The sequence below is a fragment of the Neovison vison genome, chromosome 1 (genome assembly GCF_020171115.1).
Source record: "Neovison vison isolate M4711 chromosome 1, ASM_NN_V1, whole genome shotgun sequence".
In the NCBI taxonomy this organism is placed as follows: Eukaryota; Metazoa; Chordata; class Mammalia; order Carnivora; family Mustelidae; genus Neogale; species Neogale vison.
Genome location: NC_058091.1, coordinates 99796266 through 99821906, shown reverse-complemented (window position 1 = coordinate 99821906; position 25641 = coordinate 99796266). Strand labels below are relative to the sequence as shown.

Here is a 25641-nt window from a genome sequence, read left to right as displayed (position 1 = left end):
TGACTACTAATGGGTATGGGGTGATGAGGACATTATAAAATTAATTGTGGTAATGGCTGCACAACTCTGCATATAGTAAAAACCACAGTATCATGCACTTTAAATGGGTACACTGTACAGCGTATGAGTCATAGCTCAATAAAGATGTCCAACCATGCACAGGACTGGCAGACATCAATGAAGAAGGAATCCCTTTTGGTGATAAAAGACTAAGCAAGGGGCACCAGGATACCTCATGCAGTTGAATCCCTACAGGGACCAAGGAAGCTAAGTTTTTTATCTCCACTTAACAAATAAGAAAACTGAGGTTTCCACCCCGTTCAGCGGCTTCCCAAGCACTGCTGCTACTGTTAGTCAGTAACATTCTTTAAGGAAAATTCTAAAGCACGATCACATTGGAGGCTCATAGAGCAAATAAAATGCTCACATAGCTTTGCGCAGTGGCAGTATCACAGCCAATGAGGTTTATCTGAGGCCCAATTACTGCTAATTAAAATGTGCAGGTAACTGACAAAAAACATTTGGGGAAACTATATTTTCATTAGCTAAATAAAACAAAGCCAGGGGAAAGGGGCGTTCAGGCTTGGAAAAGGGTAAGGAGTTAAACTGCACCAATGCTGTATTTCATCTTGATGAATGAGTTGAAAGGGAAAGGAAAGAGCACGCTAATGAAAGCAGCATGTAAGAGCACATAAGTGGTGTTGCTGCCCACGAGATCTGGGCCAAAAGAGGAGACATAAAAGGAAAGTAATCTGGACAGATGAGAAAATGAATCCACTTCTTGGATCATGGGCAGGGCAAGTAACTGCAGATAAAGACTGAGACAAGGGGAAGACTGACAAAGACATGGAAAACAGGAGACAGAAATCTGAAACAAGTTTATAATATGATATAGCAAAAGAGCATAGAAAGAAAAAAAGGCTTGGTCCAGTCTGGGGGCACAGGGGAAGGTATCACCCAGCTCCAGGACAGTCCTGGTAAAATTCAAAAAAGACTAACAACACTGTCTATTCAACTGGCAATCCAATTTTTTTTTTTTTAACCATTTTCAGATAAACTTACAAGGGTATTCAAAAGAAAGTCACAAATACTTAAGAATTTGAAACACTGATTCACAAAATTGAAAGCTTCTATCCAAGCACTATTACATGGGCCAGGTCACAGATACTAAATACGAAATGAGATAAAGGTTTAACTCCTCAATAAAACTAACCACTTCCTCTATAATCTAAAGCAGGAAGAAATCTATTTCCCTGCCCACTTTTTTGTCCAAATAAATGAAACATATCACAGGAGAAAAGTCTCCTGTTTTAAAATACAATTTTTTTTAACTGGTTCACAATTCAGCAGCACAGATACCCTTTCTTTGTACAACAAAGAGAAGGATGTGGCCCTTAAAGGTCACAGGTAAATCGAATTTCAGAGAAGGAAATCAGTTTCCCACTGAGTGCTAGGATGTATACTTGAACATTTATAATAAAGATGTTTACATTTACTTTGCTTAAAATATTTCTCTTTCCAATTTTTCTGTCTTCTGGGCTCCACGAATAATTTTGTGTTCTCCCATTTGTTAACATATTTGCATGTTTTTGAGCTGCTCTCATACATCATCAAGCTATAACCATTAATGAACCCTAACAAAGGTTATGAGTGCCCTAAGGATATTCATAATACCGTAATACCCACCCCCAACAATTAAAATAGCTCAGGTGTGAATCACCTTGAAAATCATGAAGCCAGGAATGTTTTATTTATTATGCTATGACCAGAAGAGTAGATAAGGCTGGCAGAGGTATTTGCAAGGGTTTAAAGAGGAAAAACTGGGGGATGAAGATGAATTAGGTGCTTGCTTCAGCAGCACATATACTATAAGTAGCATAAATTAGAGCAGCACTACTTTACTGAGAACCTGAGTGAGGGGACAAGCCAGGGACATGGAAGGACATGCCGATGGCACAGATGGAGACTTGACAAGACTTGGATTGAGCAGGACCAGCACAGCACAGAGAAGGGTCAAATATAACAAAGTGGGGAAAAAGGATCAATGTGAAATGCTACAGGGGAAGGATTAAACATAGGATGGTAGATTCAAGCAATAAATTATTATATGAGCATAAAAAATCTTGTTTCTCTACTGGAACTATACCAAAATAAAAAGCTGCTGCACAGCAAAGGAAATCACCAACAAAACAAAAAGGCAACCTATTGAATGGAAAAAAATGTTTGCAAAAATGTATCTGATAAAGGGTTGATATCCAAAACATATAAAGAACTTACACAACTCAACACTAAAAAATATGATTGAAAAATGGGCAGAGGACCTGCATATAGACAAATTTTCCCAAAAAAGACATCCAGGTGGCCAACAGTCACATGGCAAGATGCTCAACATCAATGATCACCAAACCACAATGAGATATCACCCCACACCAGTCAGGATGGCTAGTATCAAGAAGACAAGAAGCAACAAGTGTTGGCAAGGATGTGGGGGGGCAGGGGGAAGGAACCTTTGTGCACTGCTACTGGATTGTAAATTGCTGCAGCCACTGCACAGAGGTTCCTCCATAAATTAAAAATATAAATACCATATGATGCGGCAATCCTACTACTGGGTATTTACCCAAAGATAATGAGAACATTAATTTGAAAAAATATACATATCCCTATGTTTTTTTATTACAGTATTATTTACAATTGCCAAGGTATGGAAGCAACCTAATCGTCTACTGGTAGATGAATGGATAAAGAAGACATTGTACACACACACACACACACACACACACACACACGGGAATATTTCTCAGCCACAAGGAAGATTCTGTCATTACAAAAACATGGGTGGACCTAAAGGGTATTGTACTAAGTGAAGTAAGTCAGAGAAAGACAAACACCATATGACTTCACTTATATGCGAAATCGAAAAAACCAACCAAACAACAACAAAAAAAAAAAACACCAGACTTTTAAATACAGAGAACAAGCTGGTGGTTGCCAGAGGGGAGGTAGGCAGGGGCAGGGCGAAAGAGATAAAGGGAATTAAGAGGTACAAACTTCCAGTTATAAACTAAATTAAGTCACAGGGATGAAAAGTACAGCAAAGGGAATAGTCAATAATATAGTAATAATGTTGTACAGTTACAGATTGTGACTACACTAACTATGGTGAGCACCAACTAATGCACAGAACTCTCAAATCAGTACATTATACACCTGAAACTATAATACTGTATGTTAATTATACTTCAATAAAAAATGTGTAAGTCATGTGTCTGAGGAATATTGAATAATACAAATACATGTGTTCTAGGGTTATCAAAAAGAATTTAAAATTGTATATATGGTATAGTTCCTATTTTGGTTATATGTAATAGGAATTTCAGGGAAAAACCTTTCTTTCTTTCTTTTAGTTTAAACTCTAGGTACTTAACATACAGTGCAATATTGGTTTCTGGGCAAAAATTACTTTAAAAAGGTATATCTTCTGGGGAAAAAAAGAAGTTAAACTCAATGATTTATGATCATTTTGATGTCTTGATGTTTTGTATCAAAGAAAGCCAAAGATTCTATTTATCTGAAGAAAGAGTTGCTTTTCCTTCAAACTTGAGCCAACTGTATCTACAAGCAAAACTTGAAATCAGTTTACATACCAAAATAGTTCTTCCAAAAGAAGTCAAAGAAATATTAAATTAAGTTTTATTAAAATGGGCCTTATATTCTGGCACAGGATATTCAATAAAGTTGAATTTTTCATATATTGTACTCAGGAAAGCATTATATGACTCAAATGGAATAAAATGTGTTTAGAGGACGTTCTATCTTGGATTCAAGACAATTTATGCACACTAATAGCATTAATAAGCACCACATATATATGTAATGGGCCTAGCTGATACAGAGTTTTGAAGTGCAGAAAAAGATGTTCAAATAAGATGTAGTCCTTACTCTCAACGGACATCAAGGAGCTGACATAAAACCAGTGGCTTAGTTAAACTACAAGGGAGAAAAGGTGAAAATCATAATAAATGAGGCACAAAATGCTACAAAAGGATAAATGCATCTTGTCATAAACTACATGTTATGCTCTTTCAGGTTAAATTTTAAAAAGTCAACTAGGGTGTTTTATGGTCAGTCATGCCACACCAATAAGAAGATCAAAGATGCCTATGAATCAGATTCATTTGAAAGGTTCCTATGAATCCAAATGGATTATTCAGGGGCACCTGGGTGGCTCAGTGGGTTAAGCCTCTGCCTTCGGCTCAGGTCATGATCTCAGGGTCCTGGGATCGAGCCCCACATTGTGCTCTTTGCTTAGCGGGGAGCCTGCTTTCTCCTCTCTCTCTCTGCCTGCCTCTCTGCCTACTTGTGATCTCTGTCAAGTAAATAAATAAAATCTTTGAAAAAAAAAAAAAGAATGGATTACTCAGGAAATGTTGAGAATACTGTTTCTGAATTTTCCCAGGAAATACACCAACGTGCGGATCAACAAGCAGTTCTTCTGAAGTACCAGGCTCAGCTAAGAAAAAAGATGGGCAACACCAATGCGTCCTTACCTTGGAAGCAGAGATGATCTTGAACTGCCCATGAGTTACTGTTTCTTGTCTCCTGAACATTAAATGGAAACCCTCCCCAGTGAACATTTGATCTTTCCAGACAGCAAGAAAGAAATGGATGGATTCAGTCACTGACATGGTATTTCAAAAATTAATCTGAGTTACCAAAGTGCGATCATTCAAGAATGGACTGTAATCTTCTAAGGCAACATTTAACAGCACTTTAGTGTGTACCTATTTATCGAGAGATCTTAAAGGGCTGGGGGAAGGATCTCACTAACCACTTAGCACATACGGCATTTGGGCCTCCTGCAGCCACGCACCCGTCTCCAACCAACTGCAGCATGGCTTACGAGGGAGCCCTGCAGCAGCCATCAGGGTGTTACTATATTTATTTGGGAGAGTAGGTTTCAAGGAATTGCCAGGGTCCTTTTCCAAAAGAGGCGGGAGTGTATCACCAAGCCATAAAATATAGCAAACATTAAAAGAACAAATAACCCAAGCATCCAGATGCAGACCTACTGAAGTCTCACGGGACTCCAAATAATTTAAATGTGTGACTTGATCTCTGCATAGGCTAAGAGGTCACTGTTAGGACCTAACCAGATTCGGGCATTTAGAAACATGATGATCACTGCAGAATTTAATAGTGGAGAAGGGTTTTACTTGCCCTAAAACATTTTCTACATATTCTAGATACATATGAGCTACCACATACATTTTGGCATTGCTAGAATCACATTTTAAGATTAAAATTGTGTAATGAAGTAATTTTAGTAGAAGAGTGTCCCTCTACCTAGACATGTTTGCCTTCCAAAGTGTTTATAGCTCTTCTAAGAGCAGCCTTGCATCGTTAAAATAGTCCTCTCTGATTCAAATTTCTCACACACACTAAACTCACACAGTTTCCTACCGGCTGACCAAAACAGTTGTGAAAAGCAAGATGGAAAAAACTGAGAGTAGACTCCCTAGCAACTCACAAACAGTCATGCAAAAACAAAACAGAGCTCATGCTGATCGCTACATTTTCGCCCCACAAACTGAACTAAATATTAAATTCTAATATTAATCCAGATGAAGAACCACAAACACAAGGCCTAATTTTGAAAACTTTCTGAATCGCCCTACTGTTTAAGGAACAAGAGAAACCATTAGTGTCCAACTGTTTCTGTTCAACTCCCATGGTCTGCAGTTACCCCTCATCAAATGCTAAAGCCTAACGAGTCTGCTTTCTTTGTGGCGAGGAAAGGAAAAGCTCTCTCAGAGCTGCATCTTTAAGCTGCTCTTTCTGACATTCTTTAAATTTTAGTTTTACTGTTTACCAGCAAACTTAGTAAGAGGCCAACCTAACATTCCTGGTGCTCATTTAATGTAAGGATATACACCTCAACACACACACACACACACACACACACACACAAGAATGTACCACAGTGCTACATGGTGGCCTATAGGCCACACAAGGAACCACTCCATTTGCTAACCACAGCATCCATCTAAGGACACGGTTCTTTCATTGTGACGAAGCTCTTTAAAAACTTTCTGTCAGTGAGCTTGTATGGATCACCAGCTGGTTCCCTGGGATGAAGACCACAAACCAAGCACTTATTCATTCAGAACATCACCCTCAGGAGTTCTCAGAGTCAGAAATCTCTTTGTGACATGAGATCAGCAAGAACAGCTTAGAAACATTCAAGAAAAAAGGAAAGGTAGGAATCCTAAAGGAAATGAAGAATCCCAAAATAAAGTATGAGGGACAACAGCTTTCCTTCCATTCCTAGACCTCCAGGTAATAACCAACAGCTCCAAGCATCCAGACAAAATGCCATGAACCCGGCTCCAAACAATGTTGTGAGGAGTTCTGTGTTCCCAGACTTCTGTGCTACTGGCCCCGCCTCCTATTCCCAGCTGAGTCGAGCTTTCTACCCAGATACCTATAACTCATTTTTCTGTGTTGTGGCTCACTATCCCATATCATCAGCACCAATGGGGGTTGGCCCTGACCTGGTACCACTGTCCCCTTTTCTCCCTGGAAAGCACCTTCCACAGTCTGGCAATCCTGAGGGATGACTCATCAAGGACTTCTTTGAAGAAAGAATATCTCCTATGCATGGATTAAAGCAATTTAAAATTAAAATGCTACATTATGAGAGCCACCTTCGACAAGTCTAATTTCAAAAACTTTCCAACACTTTACTTTTTACAAAAGCAGCTCTCAAATAATGAGAAACGCTTCCAAGGTGGCAGGTACTAGTCTGCATACATAATGTCACTTACTCCTTTAACTCTGAGCCAGGCGACCACTTTAATTTCGCAAATAATGAACCTGGAGCACAGAGAGTTTACATCCCTGGACTCAGTTTACAGAGGTGTGTCCACCTGACTACTGTAAACAGTAGGGCCAAGAAGCACGGTGGAATCCAAGGTCTGTAATCCCAATTCCCTGATTTACTGGTTGGTTGTGTGAGTTCAAATGAGTTGCTTTGCCTCTCCATGCCTCGGCTTCCTCATCTGTAAAAGGGGGTAATAAGAGCTATAATCTCTCTCTCACAGAACTGTAGGGATAATTACATGAGTGAATGCAGGTTAAGCGTTTCGAACAGTGCCTGGCATGCAAGAAATGTTTAATAAATGTAAGCTATCACTACTCTTAGGCCACCACATTCACACACCCTCCTCTATATCCAAGTTAGTGAGATTCTTCAAATCTAACACATTCAGATCCAATTATACATCCTGCTGCCTTTGGAGTGTATGGTTAGGATGGAGCTCAATGCTGAACAAGAATCATGCCAATACAAGACTTTTTTTAGACTTCTTTCTTTTTAGACTTCTTTCATTTTCGAAAGGAGAGAAGGACCACAAACAAAAAGTCATTATACAAATAAATCAAGAGATGGCTAGATGGCTGGAGCCCAAAGCTTAAAGCGCCTCAAGAAGAGACTGTAAGTACTAGCCAGCAAGTCCAGTAACCCATATGCAACCAAGTACTCAAGCTACTATGCAAATACAGCAAGTAAATTCAAAACAACTGTTTCATCAAATCATTCATCATAATCAAATCATTAAAAACAAAATAAAGCAGAAAAGTAAACTGAAACAAGAAAGGGCTGTATGGATTTCGGGGAAGCTCAGAGTGCGCAAAGCAAGTCAAGACTCAAGGTGGATCTGACCTGGGCACAAACAGAACACAGGGTGGGAAGGGAGGGCTGGGACGCCCTATCACGAGGAAGATGCTGTGTGCATCGTAGACTTCTGGGCAGCCCACAGCTCAGCTCACCAGCTCTCCTCAGGGGTAGCCTGCCTGGTTCGTCACTGCAGGGGGCTGCGCTGAGGCAGGACTCCTTCAATCCTGGTCCTGCAACTAGATCCCTGGGCTTCCTTTCCAGTGCCAACAGCCTTTGATTTTAACTATGAAAAAGGAAGGAAGGAAAGCAGGTGACACCAATCATCCATGTTGCTTTTCGTTGGCCTTTAAACAGAGAGCTTCCAACTCTCAATTGGGTTATGTTCTAAACACTCACAGAGGGAAGCTAGGAACACACACCCATATGCATAGAAACAACATTACTTGCCATGATTAAGCCTTCAAGTGAGCCTGGAAGTCTACTCGACCCATAGCAGTATAAATGTGTCTTCTCAAAAGTTTCCAAGGGCTGTCCACTAGTCCCAGAACAGAGTACAAACTCCTTCTTAATCTCCTATTCAGAGAACCCTTAACCTGGGCATATTCTATATTATTACCCACCATCAAGGTTTTTGTAGGTTTTGACAGCTCATAAAGTGCCTTCTTCTGTGTCATGCCACCAAAGAACCAGCCAGTAAGCAATCAATCATTACGAACTGAACTTTAGAAAGGCAACATGGCCCCTCAGGCCACACCTGCACGCAGCCTCTCTGGCTGCCAGTCCAGTGTCCTGTCTGGTCTACCTTCCGCCCCACAACTGCCCTCATGGTCGTTCTAAGGTCAGCTGCCACACCCACAGACCCATGCACCCCACTTCTGGCCCCAGTGACTCACCTGCTATGCATCAGCCTTCACTGTTCCAAACACCCTTTTCTGGCTATCAACATCTTACTCAGCCTTAAAATGCTACACCCTCTCGGAAGCCTTTCTACCCTATCACCTGGGCAAAATTCAGACCATTCCTCCAGAACATTTTCTCTGTGCTCCTCCACTAGGTGAATAAGCCTTTGGGGTATTACACACCACCATGCCCCTCGGAACACCTACCACAGCTCGGCTACACAATAAATACTCGACCTGAGGTTGTCCGGTGAAGTGGCCTAACACTATTTTGGCTGTTTTTTATTAAAATACTTACTAGAAAATGAATGCTACATCTTAATTCAGGATACTTAGAGCCTATCTATGCTCTGTAAGCAACACGAGCCCCACACCCACAACCTCGAGTCAGGAAAACAGGGGGGAAGGGAGGAGCGGCTTTTGTGTCAGAAAGGAGAGAACCAAACCGTCCAAATTTTAATAATTACTGGGGCATTTATTAAGCATGGATTCCTAGGTCCCACCTCAGACCTATTCATTCACCATCTTCAGAATAAAGGGCTTGGGGATCCGAGAGTTTAACAAGCACTCCCAGTTAACTCTTTTGATCAAGTAAATTTGGGGAACACTGGCTTTGACTACTGGGTCTCCAACCTGGCTGCATGTTAGAATCACCGAAGTATGCCTTCCCTGAGGTACAGTCAGGGTTAAACCATCCATTCATTACAGGGATGATATAGTCCCCAAGAGGATGACAATTAATGGTGGGGTAATTTTAAAAGTCTTACCTATGACAATGGTCTGGGTTCACAGTACATCTGTGGTATTAAAATTTCATGATGGAAGGTGCAATTAGCCAAAGAAGCTCCTGTGGGGGAGAGGGTGGGGGTTATACCCGAACACGCACACGTGTGCACATGCAGCAGAGTGTCACCAGGCGGCAGTGGCAGCCCCAGATGAAAAAGAATAGTCATACAGATGAGCCAGGAGAAGAAAGGCAACTGTGATCATGCCCTTCCTCTGCCTGAAACATCCTTCAGGATGTTAGCCAGGAAGTTACTCCAAGGGGTAGAAGCCAGCAATAACCAGAGAAGAAGAATGGAAAAACATGGGCAATAAAAAAGTATATACCATAAGAAACGAGAAAGTAGAACAACAAAATATAAAAAGTCCTACTTTTAGAATAGCTTAAAGAAAATTCAGTTTATGGTCCTAAAAGCTGGGCTATCTCCTGTCCCCCACTTGCCCCAGCAAACCAGTTCTTAGCATAAGCCTCAGGTTCCAAGACTCCATCCTCAAAGAGTTTGAGCCTGCACTGGGGCTGATGCACTTTCATTTATAAAGTTCCCCAGGTGATTCTGCTGAGCAGCCAAGTTCTGGAAACACGATTCTAGACCTGCTTTTATAAACAAATGACACAGCTCCCTTCCTCTTCATAAAGGTCTTCCATCTCCCCACCTACTGCTGCTCTATTTCTGAATGGTGACTCAGTACAACTCTTAATGCTATTTGGCCAAAAAATTCTTTGTTTCTAAAGCCACTATGAACTTACCCTGTTTCTATACCTCCAGGGACAGAAAGCAAACCTATAGTGTTTATAAGACTCCCTATTTTCCACACCAAAGACTTGTCTGCCAATTCCCAGTGTTAATTTTTAAAACAGCAGCAGTAGAGAGAGTTCGCTGAATAAGAGAGGTTGAGCCTAACATGGCATCCAGGTTCCACGGACTAAGAGGACCGACCAGCTGCCCAAAGTAGCAGGCTCCAAAAAAGTACATTTTTAAGGCAAGGCAGCCAAATTTTAGAACCTGGTCACTTTTTAAACATTTCTTCCTCTGTGTAGACCCATGAAACTTTACAACCAAAGTGTATTCCTCCCCCATTACATATTTAAGATTTGGAACCTACTACCATCATGAAGTGTTCCTAAAAACCACACAAATCAAAAGTGTAAGGAAAACTTCACACATCTTCTCCATGTATGGTTGCCAGGCAAAAGTGAGTACTTGTCAGGATACCAGACCATGCTCAGTACAGAGTCACCAGAAGAGCAAAGCTAGTGATAAGAGTTGGTCACAACCTGTGAAGAGCTGAAAGTGGGTCAGGAGAGAAGATTTGCAGGGAATGTCAGATGGCCTCTAAATACTCAAAGGCTTGTCACACGATCAAAGGATGAGACTTGTTTGGTATGGCCCAGGGGCAGGAAACTTAAGTCAGAAAAATGTCCCTCTATAAACTGAGCTAAAATGTGACAGGGTCCTCTGAAAATACAGTGAACCCTCAGTGTAGACACAGCCCAGAGGACTACTTTGTATGGTTTTACGAAGCAAACTGATAAATCCGATGAACAGTTGATCTAGAAAGTGTCTTTCTGACCCTAAGATTCTACAATCACTATTTCGCTACCATAGTCTCCTCCTCCCACTCAAAATCTACCAAGGTTCTTAGATAACAGTTTGTGATATGCACTCTGGCCTACAATTACCTAGTACCAAGTCCAGTATTTGCAAGAAGCAGCAAAGCAATCTACAGGTTATCTGGGGTCAGCATCCAAAATTCATGTCAGAACATGATGTCACATCCCTTGGAGAAAAAGAGGAAATACTGACGAAGTCAGGTAGCAAAAAAACAGCACTACTTTCCTTGAATACTGGACGGAGGGAGAAAAGAGTGTGGCAAGACAGCATCATTGACTTGGCTTTTTCATGAGGACAAATGCTGCGATATATTCTTTATGGAAGGATTCGCATCCTTCCTTGTGAGTTATAAAGAATTTTTAAATATGGAATTTTAATTGATTCTTATTAATAATATTTTCTATGCTAATAGAAGCCCCTTGTCCTATTTTTTTTAATTTTTTTTAAAGATTTTTATTTATTTATTTGAGAGACAGAGATCACAAGTAGGCAGAGAGGCAGAGAGAGAGAGAGGAAGGGAAGCAGGCCTCCCTGCTGAGCAGAGAGCCAGATGCAGGGCTAGATCCCAGAACCCTCGGATCATGACCTGAGTCAAAAGGCAGAGGCTTTAACCCACTGAGCCACCCAGGCGCACCCCCCCCATTTTTAAATTTTAAAAATAAGCCTCCTAGATGAGAACATTGAGAGTTGGAGAGACATTTCTGAGTGAAGTGCTGAAATGTCTCAGACAGAGAACAAATGATCATTGCTTTAACTCTGATCGTAATGAGGATCAGGGAAGATGGAGAGTTCAGGAAACCTTAAAAGTCTGAACTTCGAGATGCATTCTAGCATCCAATCTATTTTCGTGTCTTTGTGATGGCTGAGCTGGAAGAGCCAAAGGACACATCATATGATAGGGTTTGCTCAAACACCGCTTCTAGCACCTAAAAGGCTCACCCTTTAACTGGGCTCAGCCTTCCCTACAGATAGGAATGAGTTCATACCTCCCTGGAATATACATGTGGGTTAAATGTCTACAAGAACAAGACACCACAGAGAAATGTATTCCCCATGAAGACATTGTTCCGTTGCATTATGAAGAACCATATGGTACCAGGACACAGAATGGAAAAAATGGAAGGAGAATTCAGTTACAGTCAAGGAGATCTCAATACTTTGCCAGCCACAGGGAGGAGGCCATTTGTCTGGTAATCCTGAGCGAACCACAATCAAAATGTGAACCAAATGATTCACTGTCCATGCATCTAGTAGGACCTGGCTACCAGCCTGGCCACCCTACAAGCACTGAAAACTTGCCCTCCCTGGCAACCTCGAGGAAGACATGCTTTCACTGCTCAAAGTCATTACTTAGGAGGATAATGGAAATACCAACAACATTCCGGACTACAGAAAGACTGATAGAATAAGCCTCACCTGATTTTGCCTTGACCTCTTCCATTCCAAGGGTGTACTTGAATGAGTGAGTTTTCTCTGGCTTTTCATGGGCCTTTATTTTAGTGTTGCCCATCTGTTTGAACACTCAAGAGGCAAGTTTTAACCACATTCTTTGGTCTCTCTCTGGCATCGGAGCCTTTGCTATTGCTGTATCCTCCCCAACTCCTCTGCAATTTTCTTCCCTCGATTGCTATGTTCTTCTTGTCAAGGATCTGTACTCTTTATTGGCCACCTGACATTTTAACAGTGGATGAGCTATTCTTACAGGACCTAGAAATATACAGCTGGGGTAGGAACAAAGAGAAAGTAGTATTTCAATTCATGACAAGTGCGGTAATTATATTTCCTGTAATAAATTTATTTCAAAATAATCACTGACAAAGCCTAAGCACTTTTGATTGGCCCCATTCAAAAGAGGGGGTAAGGAAACAATCATATATACCATATATATTTTAAAATTTTTTAAAAAGCCTAGCATTAGAAAGCAGAGCATTAACCTTGACGTGTTTCCAAAGTCAATCTTGCAATGCAGTGTTAATAACATGGGCCAGAGCAGTTAACTGAAAAAAAACCTCCTTTCCAGCCATCTTTAGTAGGGCACGAATCTGCATAGAATCTGGGAAAGGTTACCAAGGCACAATAACCTGAGAAGGAGTAAAGAGAATATATTAAAAAGGAAAAAGCAAGAGATTATTTCTCAGATAGTTACCAAGACCATCCCATATTCTCAGAGTAGAGGAGATACAAAACAGAACAGTACCACCATCATAAATTGTGTGCCTCTCAAAGAGCAGTGGGGGCTCTCGGTGACAGGTACAATGGAGTCTGCGAGTGACAGGTACAAAGGCAAGTCGGGTGACTCAGCCTTTAGGCATGGAAGGCATAGGGCTGAGAGTCGAGGATACTTGGAGGGGTGCTCAAAAACGCTTTAATGTCTTTGAAGGTGAAAAAGGAAAAAATGAATAAAATAACAATGAATCCAGCCTGACTTTTATTTGTCTATCACAAACACAAAATATGACCAATAATAATTTTATGGGGGAAGGGGCCCACAAAGGCAAAGTGCCCATGCTAGAGCCCAGGAGAGCTGTATCCAGCTCTGCCTGTAGAGAAAAAGCAAATGCTAGAGAGTTTCTTGGGTCTGAGGCAGGCATGTGAGAATCTACAGGGCATTCAAGTGAGGCACAGCATTAACACAAATGATTTTCCATAGTGAAAGCTCAACAGTGAACTCTGACTATTACAAAGTAAAGAAAAAAAATAACTTGCTTTCAATTGTTCAAAGAAAGCGTGGTGCAAGTGACAGATTCTTAAGTGTTCTCTAAATGACAGAAGATAAGCTCTGACACCGGAAGACAGATCAAGTAAGTCAACAGAGCCTGAAGGAGATCCTTCTATGTAATAATAGCATTGACCTTCTAGTGTATTGCCTTGTTCTTTTCTCCCCTACTCACTTCTATTTCACTTTAAAACTGTCTTCTTACCAAACTGTGATTGTACTCTATGTACAATTCAATGTCTTGCTCTTTTTTTTTTTTTTGCATATTATATCAGAATAATTTCCTAAGTCCCTTAACAGAACATCTGGAATGCACCAAGGTCTGCGTATGCACTTCTTACGGTGTCCTAGACAAAATGCCAACGGATAAAATGGAGGGACTCAAGCCTGGTTCAACAATCAAAGTCAACCCAAAGCATGCTGACTAATGGGCTCATTAGCTACCTGTTGGACCGACTACAGGGCTATGACCCAGGTTTTAACTAATGAATTTAAGACAATGATACTCATCAGCAGAGTGCCTACTATGTGCAAAACTGCACTACATGCTTTATACACATGGACTCACCTTACCCTCATAAAAAGCTTGTGAGACAAAGATTTTCCCATTTTATACCAAGGGAAGAGGATAGGGATGGAAGTTCAAGGAAGCTGACGATCTGCTGAAGGTCAAAACTAGCACACAGCAGAAGAGACGTCTCAGTTCCGTCTCCAGCTCCTACCTTCTTTCCATTTGATGGTACTTTTATTCCATTTTCAGGGTTCCTGAAACGAGTCAGTAAGTTGTATAAAAATCAGATGGAAGAGGATCTCTTTAAAGGCAGTTATAGAGCCAATGTGCTAATCTAACAAGATTAAATTGAGCCCTGAGAAAAGCAAAGTCTTACAACTGGATCCAAGGAGACTAAAATTCTGTACAGAATGATGGAGATTTGACCCAAAATCAGCATGCATGAACAAAACTTGGGGATGGCTTTACCTAGAAAGCTCAGTGTTGAGTCTAAGAGTTGTATACCCAAAGGTATACACACTAACTAAACTATAAGCTCACTATGAATCCAATAGCTACATATGCATCTATATGCTTTAGGACTACATTCATAAAAATATTATGCCCAGACTGAAGGAAGTGACAGTTTTTTGCCCTGGGCTGGTGTATCTTCTCTGGGGATCACATTCTACAAAGTTTTGGCAAAAAATAACATCTCTATAAAAGCATAACCAGGTAAATTAAATGGACTGGAAATTTTTTTTTTTTTTTTTTTTTTTAGTATGAGACTAGATGGAAGTGGGGGTAAGGCTGACTCAAGGACAGAGAGGACAGTGGCATACATTCCTTCAAACACACAGAGCCCCCACTGACCTCACCCTTCCATCTGACTTGACATTTCTTTGGCCCACGCAGTGGAGCATTTGCACTCCTTTACAGATACATGAGCAGATAAAGTACCTTCCCAATCCAGGCCTAAAATATTGAGGATTCTGCTAATAGCAATTTAAACTTCTCCCCCAGAGCTTACTTCATATCCACTCCAGTCATCATTCAGGCACTTCCGTGAAGAGAAGGCAGGGACGCCATTTCTTCAAGTACTTTTCAAGGCCTCGCTAAATGACATCCACCTCCCACTCCTTCCTGCCAGAAGCATAAATCCAGGGAAGGATAAGAAGATAAACGTGACTGGCAACAAAGGGGCGTGCTGCGACGTAAACCCGGAAAAGCTATCTGAACATCGGTTCTGCAAACTGCTTTTGCCTTATTAACCCTCATCATCTCGGCACTTCCACCTAACTCATTTTTCCAGCACAACACCCCAGTCACCATCTGACTCTTAACTGCCTCCGTCTTCCACGGCTCTCAGCAATTCTTTCCTTTGATCTTCCAGGGCTTTAACCTGGCCTCTGATCATCCCCCAAGCTGGTCACCGCTGCCTCTTCCCCAGCCTCTCCGCCTGGCAGTGCAGCTGGCTGGCGAGTCCTCCCTGGTGTTGCTCACTGCCCCTGGCGGGGTCTGTGCCCTCCCAGATGGCTTCAGACCCCACATGTGCTGCACAGAGCCTTTAGCTGCCCTAGGTGAGTTCTGATGCTCTGCCTCAGATGACTCAGACCTCAGAACATAAGAACACTGATGAAATAAGATTAAATGAGGACTAAAGTACCCACTGCCACTTCCTAGAAGTGAAAGTAAGTAAATCTGGCAAATCACTTGTATGACCACGATGCTGACTCCACCAGGAAAGATTCAAAGGCATGTTCAAAAAGGAAGAAACAATTTAGGAAGTATTTCTGAATCCTCCCTTCTCTATCTTTCTCCATGCTCATCACATAAACATGCAGACACATGGTCACTTAGAGTTTATCACTGTTCTGTTAAAAAGAGTTACTGTGCAAAGCAACCTACACCTTTCTTTTCTTACAAAACAATGTATCGAGAAAGATCCTCCATGACAACTAACGAATAAAGCTCTACCTCATCTTTGTAAGGATTGTACCAGACTCATGGCACATTTGCATCATGATTTATTCAACCATTTCCCTGACAGCATTCATTTTATTTGCTTTTCCTTCCTCCCCAACCCCCCTGTTCATTTTTTATTTGTTCTTTCGCCACCACAGGAATGCATTAATAAAAATCCTTCCATATATATCTTGACACACTGGTATTTCTATTTTTAAAACAGAATGCCATGGAATTGCTGGGCTTGATTTTTCAATTTTAAAAGATATTGCTGAAATGGCTTCCAAGGGCTATTTCATTCACATATCCCCATTGCCCTACATCCCAGAGGCAGCCTTTTAAAAGATCATTTGTATTAATGCTTGTATATCCCTGACTATCTCTGGAAAGATACAAAGTAATAGAAAAGCAGCTTTCTGGTCTGAAGAGAAGTACAGGTCTAGGGAAAAGAGAAGGGACACCCACTTTCCACTACACACACTTTCTGCATTGGCTTAATATTTTACCATGTGCCTGTATTACAGGTTCAAGATATAAAATGCTTTTTAAAATATTAGTAGACATTTCAAAGAAAATAAGCATTGTCCTTACAGTACTGACTCCATGCAACTAAATGTTGTGAAGTTAAAATAAATGGAATTTGGTTTAAATGATCCTTTTGGAATACCTACGTTACTCTACATTTTAGGGATATAAAAATTACAGCAGCCCCTTCCCTCAAGGAGCTCCGAGTCCAGGAAAGAAAAAGACCCGTGAGCGGCATCTGCAATGCCCAGGTGGCAGCTTAGATGCTCGGGGTGAAAGACGACTTTAGGTTTGCTCGGGAGCCAGGAACTGGCATGCAACTGAGGTGTTAGACAATCACCACCTCTGGTTTACAAGAGACTTTTTTCTTCTGCCTCTTTAAATGTTTCTGTATTTGTCAGTTTCAAAATGGGCATCAATATCACTCCCACAGTCAGGGCCAGAAAAAAAAAAAAGTCACTCCCGCCCAAAATTCAATTGCCAGTATCAAAAATGTTAACCCAGGGGCACCTGCGTGGCTCAGTGGGTTGGGCCGCTGCCTTCGGCTCAGGTCATGGTCTCAGGGGTCCTGGGATCGAGTCCCGCATCGGGCTCTCTGCTCAGCAGGGAGCCTGCTTCCCTCTCTCTCTCTGCCTGCCTCTCCGACTACTTGTGATTTCTCTCTGTCAAATAAATAAATAAAATCTTTAAAAAAAAAAAAATGTTAACCCAAATGAAATTTATTTAGCTTTAAAGTTAAAGCATTAATTAAAATCCTGGCTATCTCTTTTTGTCTTAACTAATATGCTACCATGTTTTTAAAAAGGAAGACAGCTGGATTTTTAGAGGACGCTCAGGCTGTGTCAGATTGCCCGGCACATGAGAAAGCATTCACAAGAAGTAGTGCAGGAATAGGAAAGAAGAGGTGTCATTGTGTCCTTTCTCCTTCCCTCTAGTCTGCATGAGGTTATTTACAAAGAAAAGATTTAGTTTACAAAGTATCCTGGAAAATATTTAAAATCTTGAAAGCATTTAAAAATCTTATCCTTGGGAATAAGGAACTGTAATATGCTATTTATATATCCCACTGTATTAAAGCTATATTCAAAAGCATTAACAAGTTTAGCATTACTTTGATTTTGGTAATTCAAAACGAACATAAAAGGCTTTTCACAGATTTCTATAGTCACAAGGAACTTAGAATTTCCATCTCTGATTTCTCCTTCCCCACATGTTTCCTTTCTTAAGATTCAAGGACCTGCAGGGAGAGATATCATGGGGCTCAATTCCTAAAACAAGCCTATATCTTCGGTTAGGTATCAAACAGAAGCATTACCATATAATAAGAACACAGACCTAACATCTATTTTGTAGTCCAAGGCTAAATTATCCTGAATATAATTACCAACCCAAGAATGAGGAAACATACCAAACAAGAAAAAAAAAGTGCCCTTTGGTACCATGCTCACCATAATTTGCATGCTAAAAATATCTAATAGCCCAGCGTCAAAGGCAATGAAGACTAAAGCCTCTTTTACTTTAAAACTGCTTCGAAACTTGAATTACATTAGACACACCTTCATGCATTTGCCAAAAGAACTCACGTTATAAAAGCAGAACTTTCAATTAAAATTTTAAATGATTAGCAAGAAAAGAATGCAGAGTTGTTCCACTTCAAAAGTTACAAAGGGGAGATGAAAACGAAAAGCAGCAACATGCTTAGGTACTTGTTAAACCTGCTTAGATCGGGATACAGGAAGTGTTTTGTTTTGATAGCACCATGGGCCAAAACCAAGGCATTATTTTTCAGTGCTAGCATTAAAAACAAGTAAAAATAAAACATGTTGTAAAAAGTGGCCTGCCTGTCTTTCCGGAAGATCAAGATCATGTTGGCCAAGAGGAAACGTTTCATGGGGACCACTGACTGTGCACAGGGCACCCCGTCTTCACATTCCTGTGGTAACGGGAGAAAGGGAATTTAACCTAGATTTGTCCACTGAAAACTGACACATTCATTGCCCTGTACGTGGAACAAGCACAGGCCAAATGTATGGTCTGGAGAGTCCCCATGCCTTGGCAGGGCAGGTCTACAGTCAACCGTCACCATGTTTCAGTGACCTGAGGGGAGAGGATGAGACCTGAGCAAGGCCTCAGAAACAGCTCCTGAGGACACTCTCAGCTGTGTGTGTGTGTTGGGGGAGGGGGTGGTATATGTGTGTACACGCAAGTACGTAGGAGGAAGAAGCCCTAAGGTACAGTGTAAAACAAGAGACAGGCAAATCTCAGGTTATAAACTTGGAATTATAGGCTGTGCCATAAACAGCAGCATGAAGCAGAACAAAGTGGCCGCCATCACCCATGTGCCCCACAGAATACTGGACTCTAGAACACAGGAGAAAGCACAGAATGCGATCCTTATCCTCAGGGGTTAGTTATATACTCCCACTGACAAATATGCCAACTTCAGAGTAGGGACAGGATAATTTCCAACAACAGGTAGTTAACATGGTTTATGCCCAACAGAGCTGGGCGCTTTGTGTATTGTAAGTGCACTCCTCATAATGCCCTTCCTTGGTACTATCACCATTCTCATTCTCAAACAATGACAAAACCGAGGCTCACGGATGTTAAGTAACTTTGCCATCTTTCCAAAATCACGTAACACTAAGTCTCTTGAGTCTCAAAGCCCCCTACACCAGCGTTTCTCATTCTGTGGACACAGGATCACCCAACATCATTCACCTGGGTCACCTGCAAACATTACAGATTCCTGGGGTCCCACACTGATGAAATAAATCCAAATCTCTGGAGATAGAGCCCTAGCATCCATGTTTTAAAACAACTCCTGGGGGCACCTGGGTGGCTCAGTGGTTAAGCCTCTGCCTTCGGCTCAGGTCATGATCCCAGGGTGCTGGGATCAAGCCCCAAATGGGGCTTTCTGCTCAGTGGGAAGCCTGCTTCTCCAGCTCCCACCCACCAACAGAAGTTCCTTCTTGTTGTGTCTCTCATTCTCTGTCATATAAATAAATAAAATATTTTTAAAATAAAATAAAAAAACAACTCCTAGCTGCTTCTGATAAAGAACCAAGTCTAAATAAGCCACTGTGGGGCCCCCGCAAGCGATTCGCCAGTGAGAAGCAACCTGGTTCTTTAACAGATAGAGAAGTTTAGCAATAGGCTGTGTGTATGTGTGTGTTTGCATTCTTTAAAATCATCACTTAGGCTGGCTCAGTCAGTAGAGCATGCAACTCCTGACTTCAAGGTTGCAAATTTGAGCCCCACATTGGGTATAAAGATTACTTAAAAATAAAATCTTAAAAATTACTTAAAAATAAAATTTTTTTAAAAAATCATCACTTAGGAAACCCATTCCCCAGTGGTTCTTAACCTAGAGTTTCCAGAGCTCAGCAGGTCCACAGTGACAATAATGCAGGTCCCAAAGGCTATTTTAGTATTTCGAAGGCCAAGAGAAATTGTACATTCATCTCCAAAAGACTAACTAAATGCCTTTGGAAATGGGAAATTTTAACTGTTAAGCCATTTAACAGATACAATGTATCTGGAAGCAAAGTCTTTAAAGCTGGGCTGAAAGGCACATCTGTGCACCTCCCACCCCCACCCCCAGGGACACACAGCTGAGCAGCACAGCCAACACGGTAGCCTTACTTCACGGTCACACTTCCCTTTCACACAGAGCTATGATCTTGCCCAGGCCAATCCATAACCTTATTCTTATTCAAGAACCCAGTTCTTACCCTGTCCCAACACTAACCGCACCATCAAAGGGACAAAGATCCGCAAACACAGGTGATGGCTGAAGCTACATGTAGGTGGTCTGCAGACAAACAGTGCTTTGAAATTTGAGTAAAACCCACGAAGTGATTAATTTGAAGGGCAAAACATGCATTTGGATGTGAAATGCCTAAGTTTCACTGTCTATAGTCACAACTCATTAATTCACAAATTTTAAAAATTAAGAAAATATAAAATTTTACTGAATCAATACCAAAATAAAACAAAACAAAAACCACCCATTACTTTAAACAACTAACTCAGCCTGAACCCTGTAAGAAAATGAAGAGGAGATAGAGAAGTAAATACAGAAAGGAGAAATGAGAGAAAAAAGGGCAGGAAAGAAAATGCCATGAACAAGCAAAAGAGAAGGTATGAATCAAGAAAGAAAGGAGTTCAGGGCACCTGGGTGGCTCAGTGGTTTAAAGCCTCTGCCTATGGCTCTGGTCATGAACTCAGGATGCTGGGATCAAACCCCACCGGCATGGGGCTCTCTGCTCAGCAGGGAGCCGGCTCCCCACCCCCAACCCCGCCACCACCTGCCTCTCTGCCTACTTGTGATCTCTGTCAAATAAATAAATAAAATCTTTAAAAAAAGAAAGAATCTTTAAAAAAAAAAGAAAGAAAGGAGTCCAAGAATAGTGAACAGAATTAAGGATGCAGGAGTTTTGGAAGAAGCTAGCTGATTTTTTATCACAATCTGTAGTTCACTTGAGCCATAGGCTTCAGATTACCATCACCGCCTATTAGCTCCTACTGAAAAACTAATTAGCTAGTTAGTTCTTTATCTTTCAGACCTCCATCCTACAAACGGAATGAAAAATGGAAGGTAAGTTCACAAACACCTCCCACCCACCTCCTTCCTGCCACAGTCCTAGGAATGTCAAGGGGTTTGTACAGCAGAGGGCACAAACAGCCCAAGTCCAGTCTGTACACCTGATAAACAGTGAATGTTTAAAACTGTTGAATAAGATGTCAACACCTAAAAACTGGGAGACCTCACATAAAAAATTCTGATTTTCAGGGCAAAAACAAAAAACAAATAGCAAGCAAGCACTGAGTGAAGCAGCACATGTGCGTGTGTGCACTTGCACACACACACACGCACGCATATACGCAACAGGCCTGCATCCCCATGTGACAAGGCTGGGCTGGGGCTGAGCCTGGGCCACAGTGATAATGGCTGTCCTCCTTATATGCCGCATGTTCTCTCTTCTGCTACAGCTCTGTCTGCAGCTAGACCTCCTGAGACTACACTGTCCAAAGGAGCCTGACACAGGTGTCTGGCCTCATGGCTCCTAATGGAGGTGACTCATCCAACAAGCAAGCTCCCGCTGACTTCCACACCCAATGCCCATTACCATCCTCTCCTGGGTCCCTGCCCTGGAATCCTGACCTCACAAGAGGTGCTTCCTTTCCCCTACATTCAACTCCAATATTTCAGATCTGGCCATGACCTCTCCCACGGCTTCATTTCCACTATTTTCTCCTGACCATCAGCCTCTTGCTTAAAAATTCCCTTCTTTCCCTGCTTACGCAGCATCATAAATATCTTTTCCATCAGAAACATCAGTGGCCTCATTCCCTCCTATCCTGCCACCTACAATCTACCTTTCTGATCCTGGAATGGTATGGTTGAGCACGCTAGAGGGAAAACAAAAAACAAAAAACACACAAATCATGAAGGCTGCTGGCACCACCAGAAATTCTCACCAATCCAGGGAATGCCCATTAGCTCCCTTTCCAGCTCCAGCACCCACAGGCACTCCCTGCTTAATCCCCACCTCTCACCTAGCCACTGCCCTATCTCATCTTTCCCTGAGGAAAAAAACCACCAGACTCACTCTCTCATTTATCAACGTGCTTCCTTTCCCTCATTCCTCAAATCCAGTAAGAGGTACACAGTCACTGAAGCTGAACACTCAACTGTTACCCTATTACACTTGACCCCTGCAACCACCAGACTCTCCACTTCCAATGTGGTCAGTCACCAAATCGCCTATTTGCCTCCAAAGTATTCTCCCAATCTCCAGTCTTGTTCCCCTCAAAGCCATCCACAATCTGCTTCAAGTCTGACAAGACACCCCTGGGCTTAAACTCTGGTGACAACAAAACAACAGTCAAGCTCCCTCACCTGGCATTCGGAGCCAGCCGTGAAGGGGCTGCTGCCTGCCCTCTGACACTCTTCCTCGTGTACCTCCCACAGCACTTGGCTGTGTTGTCTCTCCAGCCCTCCACCACCAGGAACCTTTAGCCACCAGCTCTAAAACTGGGCCTTCATCACCATCTGCTTGGATGCTATCACTAAACCCCAACACCAAACAGAGACTGGAGTTCACTTTTGCCTCCCCGGAGCCTAACAACGCAGTGGGCCTTCAGTGCCACACCGCTGCATGAAGATCTCAAGGCCACTACCTGACCAGATCTGCCAAAGTAACATCTCACAAAAAACATCAGCCTTTGGAGTCTCACGGACCTGGGTTTAACCCCAACCAAGTTGTTTCCCACATGAGTGACATTAGTCCTGGGCATTGACTCGGTTTTCTCACCTGTAAAATGGGCCTTTTAAAAGTCCCCCACATAAGGCTGAACCCAAAGACGGAACAAATTCTGTGTAAGTGCCTGCAAGTACAGCTGGAAAACTGTGGGCAGTCAGCGAAGAGCTGCTCTTCTCACTTTCCCAAAACTGCAGCTGAGGTTTCATTCCACTCTCCCGAGGCGAGGGCAGGTGATCCTGTGTGTGCAGGGTGTGGGCAGCCCGGCCCACAGCTTCAGAAACACTTCCTGCCTCTTGGCCATTTTGCTCCTCATTAACACCTCCACTCAGAGGCAAGGGGGAGAGGACCTTCCTTCTGTCAACATGACTAATGATGTGTTATCTCTCTGTGCTACTGTTGACCTTCTGCCAACAGGACGTGCTGACTCAGCCCACACCACCACCTCGCTCTCAGGTGGACAGCCAGAGGATGGGCTCGCTGGCCCGAGAGGCAGTCTGGGGCTGCCCAGAGATCCTCAGGGGACGGTGGGCTCGGACCAACCCAGACGAGGCTGTGGCGCTGGCACCGTCAGCCCCTCAGAAGAACTCACTACACAGAGGCACTAGAAGGAAACAGTCAGACACATAAGAAATGTCTGAGGATTTATGTACCTAAACTACACCATAAAAAAAAAAAAAAAACAACCCAACAACATTTTTTTTCAATGCAACAGACATTTTTGGAGCATTTCTTTTGAATAAGGCACTGAATTCCCAAATGTCTGGGACAGAGACACATAAAATCAGTCCCTGATGACAAGGTGAGGGGAATACACAGTTGCACAACAAAGCCCAGTCCTGACAGTCTGAGAGAAGTGACTGAGAAAGGGTCAGGGGAGCATGGAGACGCAGATGTGACTGTAGAGCTGGGTAGACTTCATGGAGGTGGTGGCATCGGCACTGCAGAAGAGCATTCCGAGCAGAGCACTGACAAAGGCACAGAGATCGGGAAAACCTGAGACCGTGCAGTCACAGAAATTTAACACTTAAAATGTATAAGAGAAAGTACCAGGAAGTACTTAAAACATACATTAGATTTTAACAATTTTAGAAAATAATTTGGTAATTTAATCTTTATATTTGGTAATTTAACCTTTATAATATCCTATTTACTTCTGTTTTCCTCTCATGAAATTTCACACATAGTGAGAATAAAATCTAGGGAAAAAATGTCTACAAGTATGAGCTTTTTTTTTTCTTTTTTTCAAGAATACTTTGAAACAGAAATCTCTCCTACTAGAGACCTTTCCTGAACAGATGGTCCTTGTGTTTTTGGCAGAAGACATGGGTTAAACCAGAGAGAGACATAACAACGATCCACTACTCACTGGCGGGAAACGAGGGTATCTGCAACAGTCAGCCAGGCTCATACCGTCTGTCTCCCCTGCCTTCCTCCAGCGGCAGGCACTACACCCCACACCCAGCCCCAAACCTCTTATGCCCATCCTTGCCTATCTAAGTCCCACTTAGAGCAGAAAAACAAACAACAACAACAGACAAGGGGAGGCCCCGTAACTCCATGGATGCCCCTCCTGGAGATGCCACTCTATGAGGGGTTGTAGCAAGATAGAGGCTCAGTTGGTCCCACCGAAGGCACACCAGTGCCCCGTGCCATCACCCCGCTAAAGCAACCCCACCAGCACCTTCCTCCGAGCTTGCTTATAGGTGAGGTGGTGACAGGCCTACTGAAGGCATTTTAGGCTGCAAAGCTTCTTATTTGCAGCCAAGAGTATTCCAGATACACTCCTCTATCTCTCCAGGACAGACCCTCTGTCAGGAAAAACCACCACGGAACTGAAACCACAGAAGATCCCTGACGCTCCTCTTGAGCCAGATTTACTTGGGATCTACATCTGAACCTTGCAATAAAACACTAAGATACATACATTTTAAAAAGGCTATAGAAACTACACCTCAGCAGCAATAACCCTCTACTTCATTTACCCTACAAAAAATATACATATAATTTTATACATATATACTATAGATTTCAAATACATATCACAGATTATATATTTATATAGAGACTATAGATTTTACATATATAGGTTATAGATTAGATATATAATTTGATCTATAATCTTTCTATGTAATATAGATTATACAGATTTTCTTTTTCAGTGGTTAGTTACTAAGGAGAGGCAGGGATGGGTTAGGGTGAAGACTTGGTATAGGATTAGCTTCTTTCTTCTCCTGGCCTCAACAGAACTCAGTGAATCACTCAGCAGAGATGCAAGGCATACGTAAAAACCTCTTCTTGCCATTCTAGAATGAAGTTACCAAGAACAAGGTATGTAAATAATTGTGACATGCCATGCACCAAGGCAGGTCTATTTTGTAAAGCACATATTTTCTGTTAACTTCATCTCAATGGCATCCATTTCCAACAGTACTGGAATATATGCAGTTCCAAAAGGCACACCTCTTGATGATAATAACCTTTAGAGTCAAGGCCAAGAACTGCCTCATAAGCGAATCAAATATTTGAGATCATGCTTTGAAAACAGAGACCAGTCTCCGGCCATACCACCCTGAACGCGCCCGATCTCGTCTGAAAACAGAGACCAAGTGCATAACAGCTGAATAATTATGACCAGAATTAGTGAGGGTGCTGCTATGATACAACCAGTGTTCATTATGTTCAGTGAGACCCACAGGTTTTCCA

At 42.1% G+C, this 25641-nt stretch overlaps 1 protein-coding gene and 1 pseudogene across 2 annotated transcripts in view; one reads left to right on the top strand and one right to left on the bottom strand.

The window, feature by feature from the left end:
- LRRC1 (leucine rich repeat containing 1) overlaps positions 1-25641 on the bottom strand; it is a 128273-nt gene that overhangs the window by 88053 nt on the left and 14579 nt on the right. Inside the window, exon 1 of one of the 2 annotated variants that reach the window (XM_044253009.1) lies at positions 12390-12522. The exons of the other annotated variant lie outside the window; for it this stretch is intronic. Within the exon in view, the coding sequence (XP_044108944.1) occupies positions 12390-12458 (69 nt within the window). The 5' untranslated portion in view covers positions 12459-12522. Of the gene's footprint in view, positions 1-12389; positions 12523-25641 lie in introns of those variants that run through there. 2 annotated transcript variants of the gene reach the window in all.
- LOC122897491 lies at positions 430-538 on the top strand (annotated as a pseudogene).